Genomic DNA, 16,158 nt, shown 5'->3' with positions numbered 1-16,158 from the left:
ATTCTGACTGCCCTGGGCTTGTCCTGCTGCCCCAGCAGACTGCGCTCCCTGAGCTGGCTTGTTCAGTGCTGTCCCCACTGCCCACAGGACATGGAGTAGGAACTCAGGAATGTTGCGTTGAAGGAATGACGAGGCTGTGGCTAGAAGGACCCGTCCAGCCTGGGAGCCCCTGTTCACCGCCAGTCACGACACTTGGGAGAAACTAAGCCAGAGACAGCCCCATGGAGAGACGCCTCCCCCCAAGCCCGCATCCCCTGGGTGTCTTCTGAGCCCTCCCATGTGCAGGCACTGTCCTGGGCTTGGAGACGAGCAGCGGTCAAAGCAAACCAAAGTCTCCGCCCTCTCCGAGTTGACATCTAGTCGGGGGAGACAGACAATAACGTGTAATGCGTCCGGCAGCGATAGGCCCCGCGAACCAGGAGAGAGCAGGTGTCGTAGTTTATGTCCACAATTCTTTGGCGTTCCTCCCACAAACAGCGGAGGCTAATTTTCCTTTAAACATGAACTAAGCGACTCGATTCTACTGAATAGAACGCGTGGTGACTGGTGACTGTCATGGCTCAGTGGCGCTGATGACTATCATGGCTCAGTCCTGAGGGCGTATGGCTGCCTCCTGGAGCTCCAGGTGGATCTGTCTCTCAGGAGGTCCATCCCTGGAGTCATGTCCATCCCCACCATCATGTTCTGGGAAGCCCAGGCCACGTGGAGAGGCCATGTGTGGGTGTTTCAGCCAACGGCCGGCACCCACCACCCGATGTGTGAGGGAGCAGGCCTTCGGAAGATTCCAGCCCCAGCCCGGGTCTTCCCGCAAGGCCCCCTACCCCAGCCCCGTTCCCAGCGACATCACGGAGCAGAGACACCAACCCCACGGTGCCCTGTCCATAGTCCTGAGCATACGACAGAGCTGTGTGAGGCCGCTGAGCTTTGGGGTGATTTGTTACGCAGCCGTAGTCATCGGGACAGCAGGGCGTGGGGGACGGAGAGGGATGGGATGGAAGGGCGCCTCGTTCGGACACGGCAGTCAGCGCAGAGGCTTCTCTGATAAAGCAGCTCTTCAGGACCGCGGAAGGAGGTGTGGTGTGGGAGTGAGCCGCGTGGGCGTCTGATGGGAGAGTGGTCCCAGCAGCAGAGGCTGAGGGGAGTGGATGCGTGTGCCGGGCGCAGCGGGGCCGGCGGGGGAAGGTCATAGGAGATGGACCGGAGAGGCAGGGGGCGCACAGAGCAAACGGGCTGGGCCTTGGGGCCATTGAGAGGACCTGGGCTTTGCTCCACAGGGGAGGGTTGGGAGCAGAGGAGGGACATGACCTGATGTGGGTTTTAATGGGACCCCTAAGGCTACTGGGTGGGAAACAGGAAGAAATCATCCCGGGAGCAGCCTGACTGTCCCTATGAGACAGAGCACCCAGGAGGCCCCTGGCAGAAACACACCTCGCTGGGCACTAACGCTTAGGGTGTTGGAAGGCTCTGATGATGCCGGGAAGCGGGTACAGTACAGGGATGTGGAAAGAGATCACAAAGGGGGCTGTGTCTTCCTCCTTCCCTCTCGAACCAACACTTGAAGGAAAAAAGCCCTGGATGCCATCAGGGGCTGGCCTGGGAAGGAGGCATATTTTATTTCTTCTCTGTAATTGCCGGTGGCCAGCTGCACCTGAGTATTGCTTTAGGGTGGCGGACAGGCACAGGCTCCCATTCCTCCCAGGGTGCTGCCTTTGATGTCTGCTTCAAAGCATCCTCCACTGCCCTTGGCCTTGAGCAGCCTGCGGCTCCCCGGCTCCCCATGTCGTAGGGCAGCGTCTGCTCCTGGGCAGAGCACACAGGGTGGTCGGCAGCCTTTTGAGAAGGGATCACGGTCAAATCCCAGCTCTGCCACACACTGGCTGTGTGGCCCTAGGCAGGCCGCTGCCCTCTCTGAGCCTCAGTTTTCTCTTGTGTAAAATGGGGATGATACTGCTGTTGCTGACGTTCGAGAGTTTTTGTGAGCACTGGAGAGGGTGCCTGCCTTCAGTGGGTGCCAAGGTTGTTGGTGATGAATTCACTGAAGCCCCTTCACCGCCTCCAGGCGCCCAGCTGCCTTGCTTTTCTCTGTAAAACCCTCCTGTGAGACCCCCATTTGTGTGAAGTCTTAGCTGCTCAGGGTGGCATTCAGGCCACCTGGCCTTGACCTCCCTCTGCAGCGCCCCCCCACAGGCCCCTGGATGCCCGCAAGGTGTCCCCGGGCCTCCTGTACATGCTGACCGCCCCCCTCTGTTGAGTGCCACCTCTGGGTCCAGCATCGCCCCAAACACCCGGGCCTTGCCCCTCTGCCAGCCCCGTGGAGGCCCTGGGAGGTGGGCCCTGGGTTCCAGAAGAGAAGGATAGGCATTCAAGGGACAGGACATCGGTGAGGGTTGCAGACGCAAATCCCTGCGTGGTTTGCTGACTGCTGGCAGAGAGATGGGTTGCCAAGGAGCCAGAGCCCAGGTGGGGCAAGGATGGAGGTGGGCGGGGAAGGCGTGCCCTGCCCTGAGGTGTTCTCTTTTGGTTTTTTGTTTTATATTTTTTGGCCGCGCGGCACGTGGGATCTTACTTCCCTGACCAGGGACTGAACCGGCGCCCCCTCTGCATTAGAAGCACAGAGTCTTAACCACTGGACCCCCAGGGAAGTCCCCAGAGGTGTTCTCTTTTGAAACAGTGTTCAGACACCAGCAGGACACACCACATACCTGGTGGGCAGGTTGTGGCTCGTGGGCTGCCAGTTTGAGACCTCTGGTGGCAGAGAAACAATTTGTGAGCCAGGATTTGAGCCCCGGGCATCTGTGCCCCGGGACCCTGCTCTCAATCACTGGGCACCATGGACACCATGGCTGGACCGGTTCTCTCAGGTTGATGCCGATGGCCCGGACACCCTGCTCGTCTAGTCTGTGTCCGTCTGTCTCCCCCGCCCCACACCCCGAGGAGAAGTGCCCCATCTCTGGGTCCCCTCCAGTACCTGATCTGGAAGGGTGAACCTGGGGTGGGGTGGAATTGTCCATGCAGTGCCCAGCACGCAGTAGGTGCCTAAATTATGTGCCGAGAGGATGAAGAAGAGGTGTTGCTTACACCCCCTGGTCTCAGCTGAGACACGGCCCCCGGCCCCCATCCAGGCAGCCTTCCCTGCCTGCCCCCCAGCACTCCCCTGCTGTAGCTGTTGGCTTGTCTCCTGGGCTGGATTTGGAGTTGTTTGAGGGCAGGCCTTGCTCCTTCCCAGCACCCTGATGCCTAAGAGGATGTGTGGAATCGTGGCAGGTGCCTGGGAGCATTGCGTGAATGACGGTGCGGGGTCTAGCGAATCCCCCCCCATGAACTGGGCTGCCCCTGCCCCCTGCCCCCCACCCCCGCCATGGCCCCTGTGAAAGCCTTGTTGGGAAATGTGAAAGACTGCCTGGCTGGCTGGCGGTGCAGGCGAGCCGTCGCTGTCGTTAAGTTCATGTTATGGGCCTTTTACGGTGTGTTAAATAGACGCAGTTATTAACAAGTACGTTAAGCCAATTAAAAGCAGCCCTTCGAGTGGGATTTAATGTTGCTACAGGGAGACAGGAGAGTGGGCCTTGGTGGCACCCTGCCTTCCGGAGGCTGGAGGGGTGAGACTGGGGAGAGGTGAGCAGCTCGGATTCCGACTGGAGGCAGGCCATGGCCTTTTGATGCCCAGCTCAGCCGCTTGCTGGGGGTGACCTGGGGCAGCCGCTGGACGTGAGCCTCAGTTTCTCGTCTGTAAGGGGCTGAAGGGGCGGGCGCATCAGGGGTTGCCGGAGTCAGCATGATACTCTGTATGGGCAGGCACGTGGTACCTGCCCGTCAGGGGGCAGGTGGAGGTGGGAGGGGTGGCCAGGGCAGGACCCCAGCCCAGGATTCCTGCTCCCGCGCTCCGGGCTTCTCTGTGCTGCCCCGGTGGCAGCCCCAGGTGCCCCCAGGCACCTACCAGCCAGACGCCAGTCCCTGTGCGGCTGAGTGCAGCTCCCTGCTGAGCCACTGGACGTCCCCACCAGCCCTGCCCCCGGCGAAGCTGTTCCCTTGGTGGACCTCAGACTTTCTGACCGTAAAATGGGGCTATTGATAACTGTAGCTTTCCTAGAGGAGGGGTGGGAGAATGAAAGGTGTGCCGGGCACCGGAGCACAGCAGGTGTTTGGTGAGGTTTTTTTCCTTCTTATGTTGTCACAGATTTTGCCTATCACCTCCTCCCTAAGGCTCAGGAACTGGACATGATCTGTGTTGAAACGGGGCTGGGGTGGGGTGTCCAGGACAGGAGGGGTCCCTGGGCCTGGGGCCTGGCCCCAGCCCCCCGGGAGGAACAGCCCGTATCTGCATTCCCCTTTGCTGCCGACACTCTGCCCTTGGAGGTGGCAGCCTTCTGAATGCTCAATTAACGTGACACTAATTAGCTGGTGGCACCAGCAGAATCCCTAATGAGGCTGTCCCGGAGGGGGGCAGGGGAAGGCACTGGGCCGGGGCAGACGTAGGGCCGGGCAGACGCAGCTGTTCTCTGGCCTCTGCTGGGAAGGAGGCAGGGAGGGGAAGGGCGGCGGCCAGCCACCCTGACCTGCCTCCAGTCCACTGCCCCGGTGGCAGCCCCAGGGCCTTGAAGGTCAGGCCCTGGTGTCACTCCAGGTGCCCCAGCTACCAGCTGGGGGTAGGGGAGTGGCCCCAGCTCCCTGACCACCACTTCTCCTAAGGGGACGGAGTAAGGATTAAACAAGAGGATGTGTGTCAGAAGGCCTGGTACATAGTGGTGCTCAGAGAAGGCTGGCTGCCTGCCTTCTAGCTCTTTCTGTGCCAGAGCAGGCAGTACAAGATAGTGGTGGTCATTGGGCGCCGCACAAAGGGTCCTCTCATTCTCTAAGCATGTGTGTGTACACATGTCCAAGCTCACACACATGCTCGGATGCCTAGGGTCACACATGTGAGCCACGTGTGCCCAGATATTCAGGGACATCCTGTACATGCAGAGACTGGCAGGTGTTCGCAGGCACACGTACCCGTGTCTACATCCTCCTTCCCCACTGGAGCCCCAGCTGGAGCCCTGCGGCGGCCAAGGTGTCCCTCCCCGTAGGCAGGTCTGGGAGTACTTCAGTCCCTCCCCAGCCTGACTTTCCTGCACCTCGGTTTCCCTGACCTTCTCCCTGACTGGGCTCGGTCTCTGGGAGCCCACCCCTCACTCTCTCCCAGGACCCAGCAATGTCCATCCCCCGCCCTGGGCTTTGCCTGTGTTCCTGTCTCACCCTGCTGCATTGGCCATGATGCATGTGGGATCTTAGTTCCCCGACCAGGGATTGAACCTGCGCCCCCTGCTGTGGAAGCTCGGAGTCTTAACCACCGGACCACCAGGGAAGTCCCTGTCCCTCTGTCTTCGTGGCAGCTGTCTTTGCCCTTTGGAACTGCTGGCTCATCTCTCCCTCCTTTGGGCCATTTTCCTACTCCCGTCTGTCTCCGTCCACATCCATGCTGGTCTGACCCCCCATCCCTTCCCTCCCCCCTCCAGTCTCTGTCTCCAATCCTTAGTCTCACCCCCTCCCACCCACCACTGGCTCCCTGCCCTCCCCGTTGCTGTCTTTGTGCCACCACATCCTGGCTCTCTAGTCTGCATACGGGTCCGTTTTAAGTGCTGAAGACATCCTCTCTCAGTTTGGGGGCTCATCTTGACTTTTTTTTTGGTGTATTTTGCTGAGTTTTAAATTTTATTGTGGTCCAACCTGTCTTTTCACTTGTGCTTTTTTTCCCCTCTCGGTTTGCAAATCCTTCCTCTCCTGAGGATGACGTTCTCTGTCACTTTCTTCAAAGAATGCTATCTGTTTTCCATGTTTTTTTGGTCTGCCTAGAATTCCCGTTGATGTATGGTGTTGGGTAGGGCTCCAATGTCATTTACTCCATATGTATAACCAGTTGTCCCAGCACTGCATATTCATCCCCAGTGGTCTGCAAGACCCAATTCATCCTAGATGGAGCTGGTAGTGTGTGGATCTATTTCTAGATGCTCTGCTCCATCCCCTGGTCCCCTCTTTCCCTTTGTTAGTCCCACGGTTTCAGCCTTAAGCCATGGCAGTACTGGCCCTTATACTTCTTTTTTTTTTTAAATTATTATTTATTTGGCTGAGTTGGGTCTTAGTTGCGGCACACGGGATCTTTCGTTGCAGCACGTGGGCTCAGTGGTTGTGGTGTGTGGGCTTAGCTGTCCGGCGGCATGTGGGATCTTAGTTGCCCGACCAGGGACCGTCCCCTGCATTGGAAGGCAGATTCTTAGCCACTGGACCACCAGAGAAGTCCCTGGTCCTTATACTTTTTTGTCAAAAGCACCTTGGCCATTCTTGGCCCTTTTTTCTTTCCTTATCAACTTCCACACCAGGTTTTCAAGTTATACACAGGATGGCCAGTATGTAGGGATTGGATTGAATTTTTTCCATATTGAATCTCTGTCCATGCACAGGACATATGTCTAAGTTTGTTCCGGTCTTTAAAAACTGTCATTATATAAACTTAAATTTTTCTCCATAGAGGTCATTTACCTCTTTTATCAATTTATTTTAGGTCCCTTAATAAATTGTAATAGTATCATAACTTAGATAAAATGGACAATTCCTACACAGACACAAACTACCAAAACTGACTTAAGAAGCAATAGAAAATCTGAATAGACCTATAACAAATAAAGATATTAAATTAGTGATCAAGGGGCTTCCCTGGTGGCGCAGTGGTTGAGAGTCCGCCTGCCAATGCGGGGGACGCGGGTTCGTGCCCCGGCTCGGGAAGATCCCACATGCCGTGGAGCGGCTGGGCCCGTGAGCCATGGCCGCTGAGCCTGCGCGTCCGGAGCCTGTGCTCCGCAACGGGAGAGGCCGCAACAGTGAGAGGCCCGCGTACAGCAAAAAAAAATTAGTGATCAAAACATTTACCCACAAAGAAAAGCCCAGGCCTAGAAGGCTTCACTGTTGAATTCTATAGAACATTTAAAGAAGAATTAATGCCAATTATTCCACAAACTCTTCTAAAAAAGAGACTAGGAAGGAACACTTGCAAACTAATTCTGTGAGACCAGTATTACCCTAATGTCAAAACCAGACAGACACCACAAAATAACTATAGACTAATATCACTTATGAATACGTACTCGGTCCTCCGTATCCACAGGTTCTGCACCCATGGATTCAACCGAGGACCAAAAATTCCAAAAAGCAAAACTTGAATTTGCTGTGCACCAGCAACTATTTTCATAGCATTTACATCATATTTACAACTATCTACATATCATTTACATTATATTTACAACTATTTACATAGTATTTACATTGTACTAGGTATAAGTAATCTAGAGATGATCTAAAGTATATGCAGGGGAATTCCCTGGTGGTCCAGTGGTTAGAACCCCACGCTTTCACTGCCGAGGGCCGGGGTTCAGTCCCTGGTTGGGGAACTAAAATCCCACAGGCCACGCGGTGCGGCCAAAAAAAGAAAAAAGGATATGCATAGATTATACGCAAATACTATGCCACATTATGTATCAATATAAGAGATTTGAACATCTGTGGATTTTTGTATCCATCGCCGGGGGGCGGGGGGGAGTCTTGGAGTCAATCTCCCATGGATACCATGACTGTACATGCAAAAATCAACAAAATACTAGCAAACTTAATCCAGTAATATATAAAAAGCATTATACACCATGACCAAGTGGGACTTATCCCAGGAATACAAAGTTGGCTTAACATCCAAAACTCAGTTAATGTAATACACCATACAGATCGAATAAAGGACAACTACCACATGGTCATCTCAGCGGATGCAAAAAAGCATCTGATGTAACCTAAGGTACCTTCGTGATAAAACATTCAACAAACTAGGATAGACGGGAACTTCCTCAACTTGAGAAAGAGTACTTAGGAAAAATCCACAGATTATGTCACATTTAATGGTAAAAGACCGAATGCTTTCCCTCAAAAATTAGGAATAAGATTGCCACTTCTGTTCAACATTGTACTAAAGATTCTAACCAGGGCGATTAGACAAGAAAAAGATAAAAGTCATTCACATAAAAAGCAAGAAGTAAAACTATCTCTTTTCATAGATGACATAATCTTGCACGTAGACAATCGTATGAGGGCTTCCCTGATGGCTCAGTGGTTAAGAATCCGCCTGCCAATGCAGGGGAAACGGGTTCAAGCCCTGGATCTTCAAGGAAGATCCCACATGCCGCGGAGCAACTAAGCCTGTGCGCCACAACTACTGAGCCTGTGCTCTACAGCCTGCAAGCCACAACTACTGAGCCCACGTGCCAACTACTGAGCCCATGTGCCACAACTACTGAAGCCCGTGCGCCTACATTCCGTGCTCCGCAGCAAGAGAAGTCACTGCAACGAGAAGCCTGCGCACCGCAACGAAGACCCAATGCAGCCAAAAATAAATAAATAGATAAATAAGTTTATAAAAAAAGAAAATCCTATGAAGTTCACTAAAAAAACTATAAGAATAAACAAGTTCAGCAAGTTTGCAGGGTCAATATACAGAAATCAACTGTATTTCTGTACATGCACAATGAATGGTCCAAAACAAAATTAAGAAAATGATTGCATATGCAAGAGCATCAAAAAATAAAACTTAGAAGTAAATTTAACAAAAGAGCAAAAGTTACAATCTGAAAAAAATTTTTTTCAAAGAAATGAAAGAAGATTTAAATAAATGGAAAGACATCAGACATTCATGGATTAGAAGACTTAATATCAAGATGATAATATTCCCTAAACTGGTGTACAGATCCAACACAGTCCCTATCAAAATCCCAGATGGCTTCTTTGCAGAAATTCACAAGCTGATCCTAAAATTCACGGGACCCACAAGACCCAATACAATCTTGAGAAACAACAAAGTTGGAGGATTCACAATTTCTGATTTCCTGACTTACTACACTACAAAGCTACAGTAATCATGACACTGTGGTACTGGGATAAGGAAAAACATGTAGGTCCAAAGAATTGAGAATCCAGAAATAAGCCCTCACGTTTATGGTAAACTGATTTTTGCCGAGGGAGCCAGACAATTCAATAGGGAAAGATTGGTTTCTTCAACAAATGGTGCTGGAACAAGATATCCACAGGCGAAAGAATGAAGTTGGACCTTTCTTCACACCATACACAAAAGTTAACTCAAAATGGATCACAGACCTAAAAGTAAGAGCTAAAATTAGAAAACTTAGGCAAAAACATAGTAAATTTTCCTCCTTAATGTAGGGTTAAGCAAAGCCTTTTTAGATACAACACCAAAAGCACAAGTGAAAAAAGAAATTTTTACTTCATCAAAGTTAAAGCCTTTTGTACTTCAAAGGACACCATGAAGAAAGTGATAAAGGCAACCCTAGAATGGGAGAAAATATTTGTGAATCATGAATCTGATAAGGAACTTGTAACTAGATTATATATAGAACATTTACAACTTAATAAAAAGACAGCCCAATTTAAAAATGGGCAAAAGAGCAGAATAGACATTTCTTCAAAGATATACAAAGGCCTATATGCACATAAAAAGATGCTCAACGTCCTTAGCCATTAGGGAAATGCAAATCAAAACTACAGTGATACCACTTCATCTGCACTAGGATGGCTGGAATCAAAAAGATGACAAGTTTTGGTAAGATGTGGAGACACTGGAACCCTCATACACTGCTGGTGGGAATGTCAAATGGCGCAGCTGCGTTAGAAACCAATTTGGCAGGTCCTCAAAAACGTAAGCAAACAATTACCATGTGACCCAGCAATTCCACTCCTAGGTGCATACGCAAGAGAAATGCAAACATACGCCCACACTGAAAATTATATACAAATGTTCATAGCATTATTCATAATTGCCAAAAATGTGGAGCTGACCCAAATGTCCATCAGTTGATACGTAGATAAACAAAACACGGCATAGCCATACAATGGAATATTATTCGGCACTAATAAGGATGAAGTACTGATGCATGCTACAACATGAACCTTGAAAACATTAAGTTAAAAGAGCCATACATAAAAGGCCACATATGACATGATTTCATTTATATGACATATCCAAAGTCGGTAAATCTAGAGAGACAGAAAGTAGTTTAGTGGTTGCCTAGGGCTGTGAGGGGGCTGAGGGGTAGCTGGGCAGTGACTGCTGTTGGGTATGGGGTTTCTTTTGGGGGTGAGGAGAAAATGGTCTGGAAGTTCATAATTGGTGATGGTTGGACAACTGTGAATTTATGCTAAAAAGAATTCACTAGTATACTTTTAATGGGTGAGTTGTATAGTCCCTGTTACCATACATGTAAAACTGTCCCCACCCCCAAGTGAAATAGTAACTTTTTGTAATACACATTTTCCAACTCTTTGTTATAGATACAGAGCTGGCAAACTACCATCTGCAGGCCAAATGTGGTGTGCAACCTGCTTTTGTAAATAAAATTTTATTGGAACCCAGCCATGCACACTCATTTCTGTGCGTCTGTGGCAGTTTTCGCACCACGATGCCGCAGAGCTGAGTAGTTACAATAGACACTGTGTGGCCTGCGAGGCCGAATATCGGCTCTTTACAGAAGAAGTTTGCCCACTTCTGCTGTAGAGGAATGAAATTGCATTTGTATGTTGATATTCTTTTTAAAAAAATTTTTTTTCTATTATTCCACTTTTATTTTTTAAAAACTTTGTTGAAATGTAGTTGGTTTACAATGTGTTAGTTTCAGGTGTACAGCAAAGTGATTCAGTTATGCGTGTGTGTGTGTATATATATATATACATATATATTCTCTTTTAGATTCTTTTCTATTATAGGTTATTACAAGATATTGAGTATAGTTCCCTGTGCTGTACAGTAGCTCCTTGTTGGTTATCTACTTTATGTATTGTATGTTGATGTTCTGTCTGCAAATCTTGCTGAATTCTTGTTCTCTTGAGGTTTCTATGCAGACAGTCTGACTTCTTTCTAATCCTTAAAACTTATTATCCTCTGTCTTGCTGAGATGGCCAAGACCTCTGTACAGTGTGGGAAGGCAGTGATTTGGGTCTCTGTCCTCCTCTGATTTTATCAACCCTTGGGTTGGTTTGTGGTGGATTGTGGCTGTATCCTCCCGTAATAGAAGAAGGAAGTTGCCTGCCGTCCTAGTTTGCTAAGAGCTTATTTTTATTCATTCAATCGTAAAAGGAGGCTAACTCCATCCGGACCTGTCCTGGCTGTCACCTCTGAGCGTCTCTCCTCTCCTGGGCTCGGTTCCGAGGCGGGGGTGGCCCTGGACCATCCCTCCTTCCCCGGGGCTGTGCTCAGCAACAGCTCTGTAATTGAATCTGTGGTGCGGCCAGCGGTGGGTTTTTAATTTTATTGGAATTTTAAATTGCTTTGTTTCTTCCTTATTTTATTAGTGTTAGTGGAAGCAGCGGCACCTGCAGGAATGCTTGTGGGGCTACGGCCCACAGGGGCAATGGCGCCAGCCTTTGGGGTTGGGGGCGTTGGGCAGGAGTCAGGTGAGGAGGGGTGGGCGTTGGGGAGAAGCTTCACCTGTGAAGATGCGAGGGATGGGCTGGGGAACCTCTTATCCCTTTGTGGGTATGGGTGTGGGGAAAGGGGTCCTGCCCTCTGGGGGAGATGGGGGCAGGTAAAGGGTTTGAGTCTGCTGCCAGGCCTTGGGGATTCTCCTTTTCTTCTTATTCCCACGTCACAGCGGAGGAAACTAAGGCCTAGAGAGGGCCAGTCCGTCATTTGCCCAAGACCACACATACATCCCATTCAGGGCACAGCCAGGATTTGACCCCCAGGCCATCTGGTCTCAAAGCCTGTGTCCTGGGGGCTCCTGGGGAAGAGGGCAGGGCAGTCACTCAATCCTCATCTTCAGAGGACCAGCCTGAGGCTGCGTCCCTCGCCCAGGGTCCGGCAGAGCGAGGCTGGACGCTCACACCAGTCTCCTAGGGTAGCTGCCACGGCCCCTCCCTCCCTGGATGACAGGTCCCTGAGTCTACCCCTGCACTAGCCAAGCCCCCATGGTGCCTCTCTGCCTGGCCCATACTTTTAGCGGCGTGTGACTCAAAGTTTGTGTATCAAAACCATGATGAGAAAGTCAGATATTTATTAGGGGCAGGGTCCTGAGCAGCTGAGAAGAACAGGCTTCCGTCCCAGGGATGGGTGGGTCCTGTTTGGGACCCAGGGACTCTACCCAGCTGCGAGTAGTAGCCCAAGATCTTAGGCCTGAGGTAGGGAAGGGGGATGGACTTTGCCTCCCGCCACATCTTTTTCCCTCTCTTTTTCTCCAGGTCACTTTCTCCGGTTAGCTGGAACAGGCTACAACAGCCAGCTACCTGGGCTCCTGGACACGTGGCTGCCCACGCCCCCGGCTCGGCCACCTGCCTGACCTCAGGTCCTAGAGAGGTAAGCAGCCATTTCTGGTTCACTGACTATGTTCTGGGCGCTTGTGGAGGTCAGTCCTCGTGCAGCCCAGTGTATCAGGCAGCTCTGATCCCATTTCACAGGAAGAGGGAGGGGGGCTCAGACCAGGCCACGTATTCTCCCCACCGGATTTTTGACATTATTATCACAGATGGTCAGAGCTGGATGGCTTCTTAAGTCCATCTGATCTGACCCCTTGCTTTACAGAAGGGAGAATGCAGGCCCCAGGAGGCCAACTGACTCATCCAAGGTCACGCTACATGTGGCCCAGTCGAGACCTTTCTCCCTTAGTGAGAAAGAGCATAGCCCGAGGTCTGGTCACAAAGCTCAGGGCCAGCCCTTCCTGTCTCGGTTCTGCCTGGGGGGCCACAGGGACAAGAGGGTCAGCCTAGGCCTGAATGCCCGGGAGTCTTTCCAGGCCTTGACCAGGCAGCAGGGCACCCAATTCAATTTGCTTATCTCCCTTCTTGCCGCCCTCTCTCCTGTGCTCTTCAGTTACAGGCAGAGTCAGTGTCTTTTCCAATAAGTGCAAAGATGTCAAAGGGTCTGAGTGGGCAGGGGAAGCAGGACATCCTTGGTGGCCCTCCACATTCTCTAGTTCCGGCCTTGGAGCAGAAAGGAAGGACTGGCCCAGGTCATTGTGCCCAGCCCTTATCTCCAGCCAGTTGGCAGCAGAGGGCAAGGCAGGAAACACTGGCACCTGGACAGTGGCAATCAGAGGTTAAAATGCACAGATCCTTTAAGCCAGCAAGCCCATCCCGGAAGAATTTTTTGCACAGATATACGTACGTGTACGAAGTTGATGTTCATTACAGCACCGTTCAGAATAGCAAGAGACTAGAAACAACCTAAATGTCCATCAACAGGGAGATGGTTAAAATGTTATATTCATCTGTACAATGGAATACGAGGGTACTCTTTCCGTCAGGTGAGGAATAATCTCGAAGACACATCGGTAAGAAAAAAGGCAAGGAGCTGAGAAGTATGTCGGGGTGCAAATGTTTACATAAAAGGTACTTACTGCCCCTCCTACGTGCATGCATTTTTCAGGAGGGTATTTAAGAAACTGCTAATGCTCGTTTCCTCTGGGAAGGAGAGTTATTTTTCACTGTAAATTCTCATGCCTTCTGAATTATGTGCCACGGACAATCTATTCAGTGAAGTATCTAATTTTATAAAAGAGAACGTGTTCTCCCTGGAGGCCATGTAAAGGAGGGAAGGGGGCTGTGCATGAAAAACGTTTTTCCTTGGAACCGAAGGCCCTTCCAGATTATCTGTCATTGTTCTATTTTTGATGAGGCAGACATGTATTCTGTAAACCCCTAACTCTGAAAGAACACCATCAGAGGACCTTCAGTTCTGAGGATGTTGATATAACATCTTCGGTCCCCCTTGTCTTTCTGGAAATACCCTCCAGAGGCAAGTAATCAGAATTGAAGCAGCACAGGACCTAATCAGAATATACAAGAAAAGGGAAGGAGAGGCAAAGTATAAGTAATGGCTGGCAAATAAACACTTCCCATCGGAAAAATGTGGCCACAGAAGAGATGAAGATTATGGCCAAATAGTTCATTGTGAAGGAAACAATGTAGTAAGCAACTGTTTCCATAAAGCAGAAATGCAAAGAGTAGGAGGAAAAAACTTATAAAAGGAGAAATGGAATGAGCACAGCGAGAAAAAAAAGTCATAGAAAGCGGGGTGAAAAGTGATCAAAATGAAAGGGAAATAGGGAGTCAGAAAGGCGTAATTAGAAGAGGGTACATAGGGAAGATGGGCAAAAGACAGCCAATCTGTGCTTAACTAGAGTCCCCAAAAGAAGGAAAGTGAAATAACACAAGCCTTGGAACCGCCTGTCGAAAGGCACAGACTGTTCCAGGAGAAACAGACTCCTCTGAAGGGTCAATCTCAAGACACAGGCTAGTAAAGTAATGGCATGAAAGATGTGGAAAGATCAAAATGAAATATAAAGGAGGAGGGCTCAGGCTTCAACTTCTCCATGGCAACATTCAACATAAGGAAAGAACAGAACAAGGTCTACAAAAATCCTCAAGGAAACAAAGTGACCCAGGAATTATTTTTTTGCTCATTCAAGTAGAAAGTCTACAGAGCATTCTGAATGTGCGGGAATTCCAGGAGTGTTGTTCACAGGAGGCCTTAAGCCGTAGACTAAAGGGCAACTTCAGATGGTGGAAAAATACGGCAAAAGAACTGGTGATGAGCATGGACCCTGTTTATCTGGGAGACTGAGATGGATAGAACTGTGCGAGTGTGGTGATGTAACCAGATGTTAACATCACAAGCCCTAGGAGTAAAGTAATGGTATCACTAAGAAGAGAGGGGATGGGGAAAGAGGGGAACAGTAGTATAAGTACACAGGTGTCCTCATTTTTAATAGCTGGGATCAAAAGATATTTAAAGCTGATGTCAGTTAATAGAGGTTTAAAAGGATGAAGTGAACGCTGAGAAAGTGCTGTAGGGAGAAAAAGGAAATACACTAATTTCATCATTTTGTTCATTTTAGGGTAGATGGAATAGATGCTGTTACAAAGAGATAAAAAAATTAGGGGATTATTTAATGCTACACCACTAGAACAAGAACACTAGCCTTCCCTATGAGTAGTAGGTACACAAAGCAGAGAACTTAGATCACACAGGGAAAGACTTTTCAAAGCAATTAAAACAAAGCACAGCATGACTGAACTAATACCAGACATCTGTTGTATCAATAAATGTAAATGGCCTAAACTCTATTAAAAAATTTTTAAAAGGCATTCAGATTGGATCAGAAAGCTTAATTCAACTCTATATTATATGAGTCACATCTAAACAAAGTAATTCAGAAAGGTTGAAATAAAAGGACTGGCAAAGGTTTCAAGAAAAATGTGAATTAAAAAGGCATCTTAGTAGGCAGTTACCATCTTAATAGATGAGATTGAATCCAGGCCAAAAAGTATTAAATACAGCCGAGAAGGATGCAATTCACTATGGAGATTTAAGGTACTAATACCTGTGCATTAAATTCCATTGCATCTTGGATACACAAGACCTAACTAATGTAATTAACAGGGTAGATATAACTGGTTAACACCAAACTCTGAATCCCGGAAACAAAGCCACATCTTTTCAAATTCCCATAAAAAGTCACAAAAATCACCGGAGATTATATCACAAAGAAAACTTCACTAAAGTCCAAAAAAGTAGAAATCATAGATAGCATTCTCTGATTATAATGCAATAGAACTGGAAATAACAAAATACAAAGGCACCTACTACCTGGGTGGATAGATGGAACTCAAATGAGCCTGAAGCCAAAGAAGAAGAAATCAAAGCCAAAGTTGTAAAGTTATCTAGAAAATACTGATAATAAAAATACATGCTAGAACCTACAGGATACAGCTAAAGCAGTGCTGAGAGAACCCACAGCCTTAACTTTCCTTTTTTTTCCTGTTTAGCAGTATAGAGATTTAAGCCTCTCAAGACATGTTTTAAAAAGGAAAGCAGGAGGAAGATTTTAATAAAGATAAATGCATAAATTGAATTAGGAACCAGAAAAGGGTAATTACTAATAAATGGATCCTAAAGATGGTTCTTTGGGAAAGGGGGTTAGATAACCTCATTAGCTAACTAACCTAATCAAGAAAATGTGGAGGGGAGCACACACAAAATATACAATATAAGAAACAAGGGTGAAGTAATCACTTAAAAGAATTTATTTTGTGCAACCTCATGCAAATAAATTCAAAAACCTGGATAAAATGGGTACTTTT

General features: G+C 48.8%; 2 protein-coding genes across 7 annotated transcripts in view; one reads left to right on the top strand and one right to left on the bottom strand.

The window, feature by feature from the left end:
* The window catches only part of FAM222A (family with sequence similarity 222 member A), a 55,166-nt gene that overhangs the window by 6,512 nt on the left and 32,496 nt on the right, over window positions 1-16,158 (bottom strand). The gene's annotated exons all lie outside the window — the stretch shown is intronic.
* The window catches only part of TRPV4 (transient receptor potential cation channel subfamily V member 4), a 75,606-nt gene that overhangs the window by 53,646 nt on the left and 5,802 nt on the right, over window positions 1-16,158 (top strand). For 4 of the 6 annotated variants that reach the window (XM_032602898.1, XM_032602894.1, XM_032602897.1 and 1 more), the window contains one exon: window positions 12,259-12,373. In XM_032602898.1, the coding sequence (XP_032458789.1) occupies window positions 12,259-12,356 (98 nt within the window). In that variant the 3' untranslated portion in view covers window positions 12,357-12,373. Of the gene's footprint in view, window positions 1-12,258; window positions 12,374-13,319; window positions 13,405-16,158 lie in introns of those variants that run through there. The other 2 variants (XM_032602893.1, XM_032602899.1) reach the window with 2 other exon arrangements.

The sequence above is a fragment of the Phocoena sinus genome, chromosome 14 (assembly GCF_008692025.1).
Source record: "Phocoena sinus isolate mPhoSin1 chromosome 14, mPhoSin1.pri, whole genome shotgun sequence".
Taxonomy (NCBI): domain Eukaryota; kingdom Metazoa; phylum Chordata; class Mammalia; order Artiodactyla; family Phocoenidae; genus Phocoena; species Phocoena sinus.
This window is presented reverse-complemented; position numbering and strand designations above follow the sequence as displayed.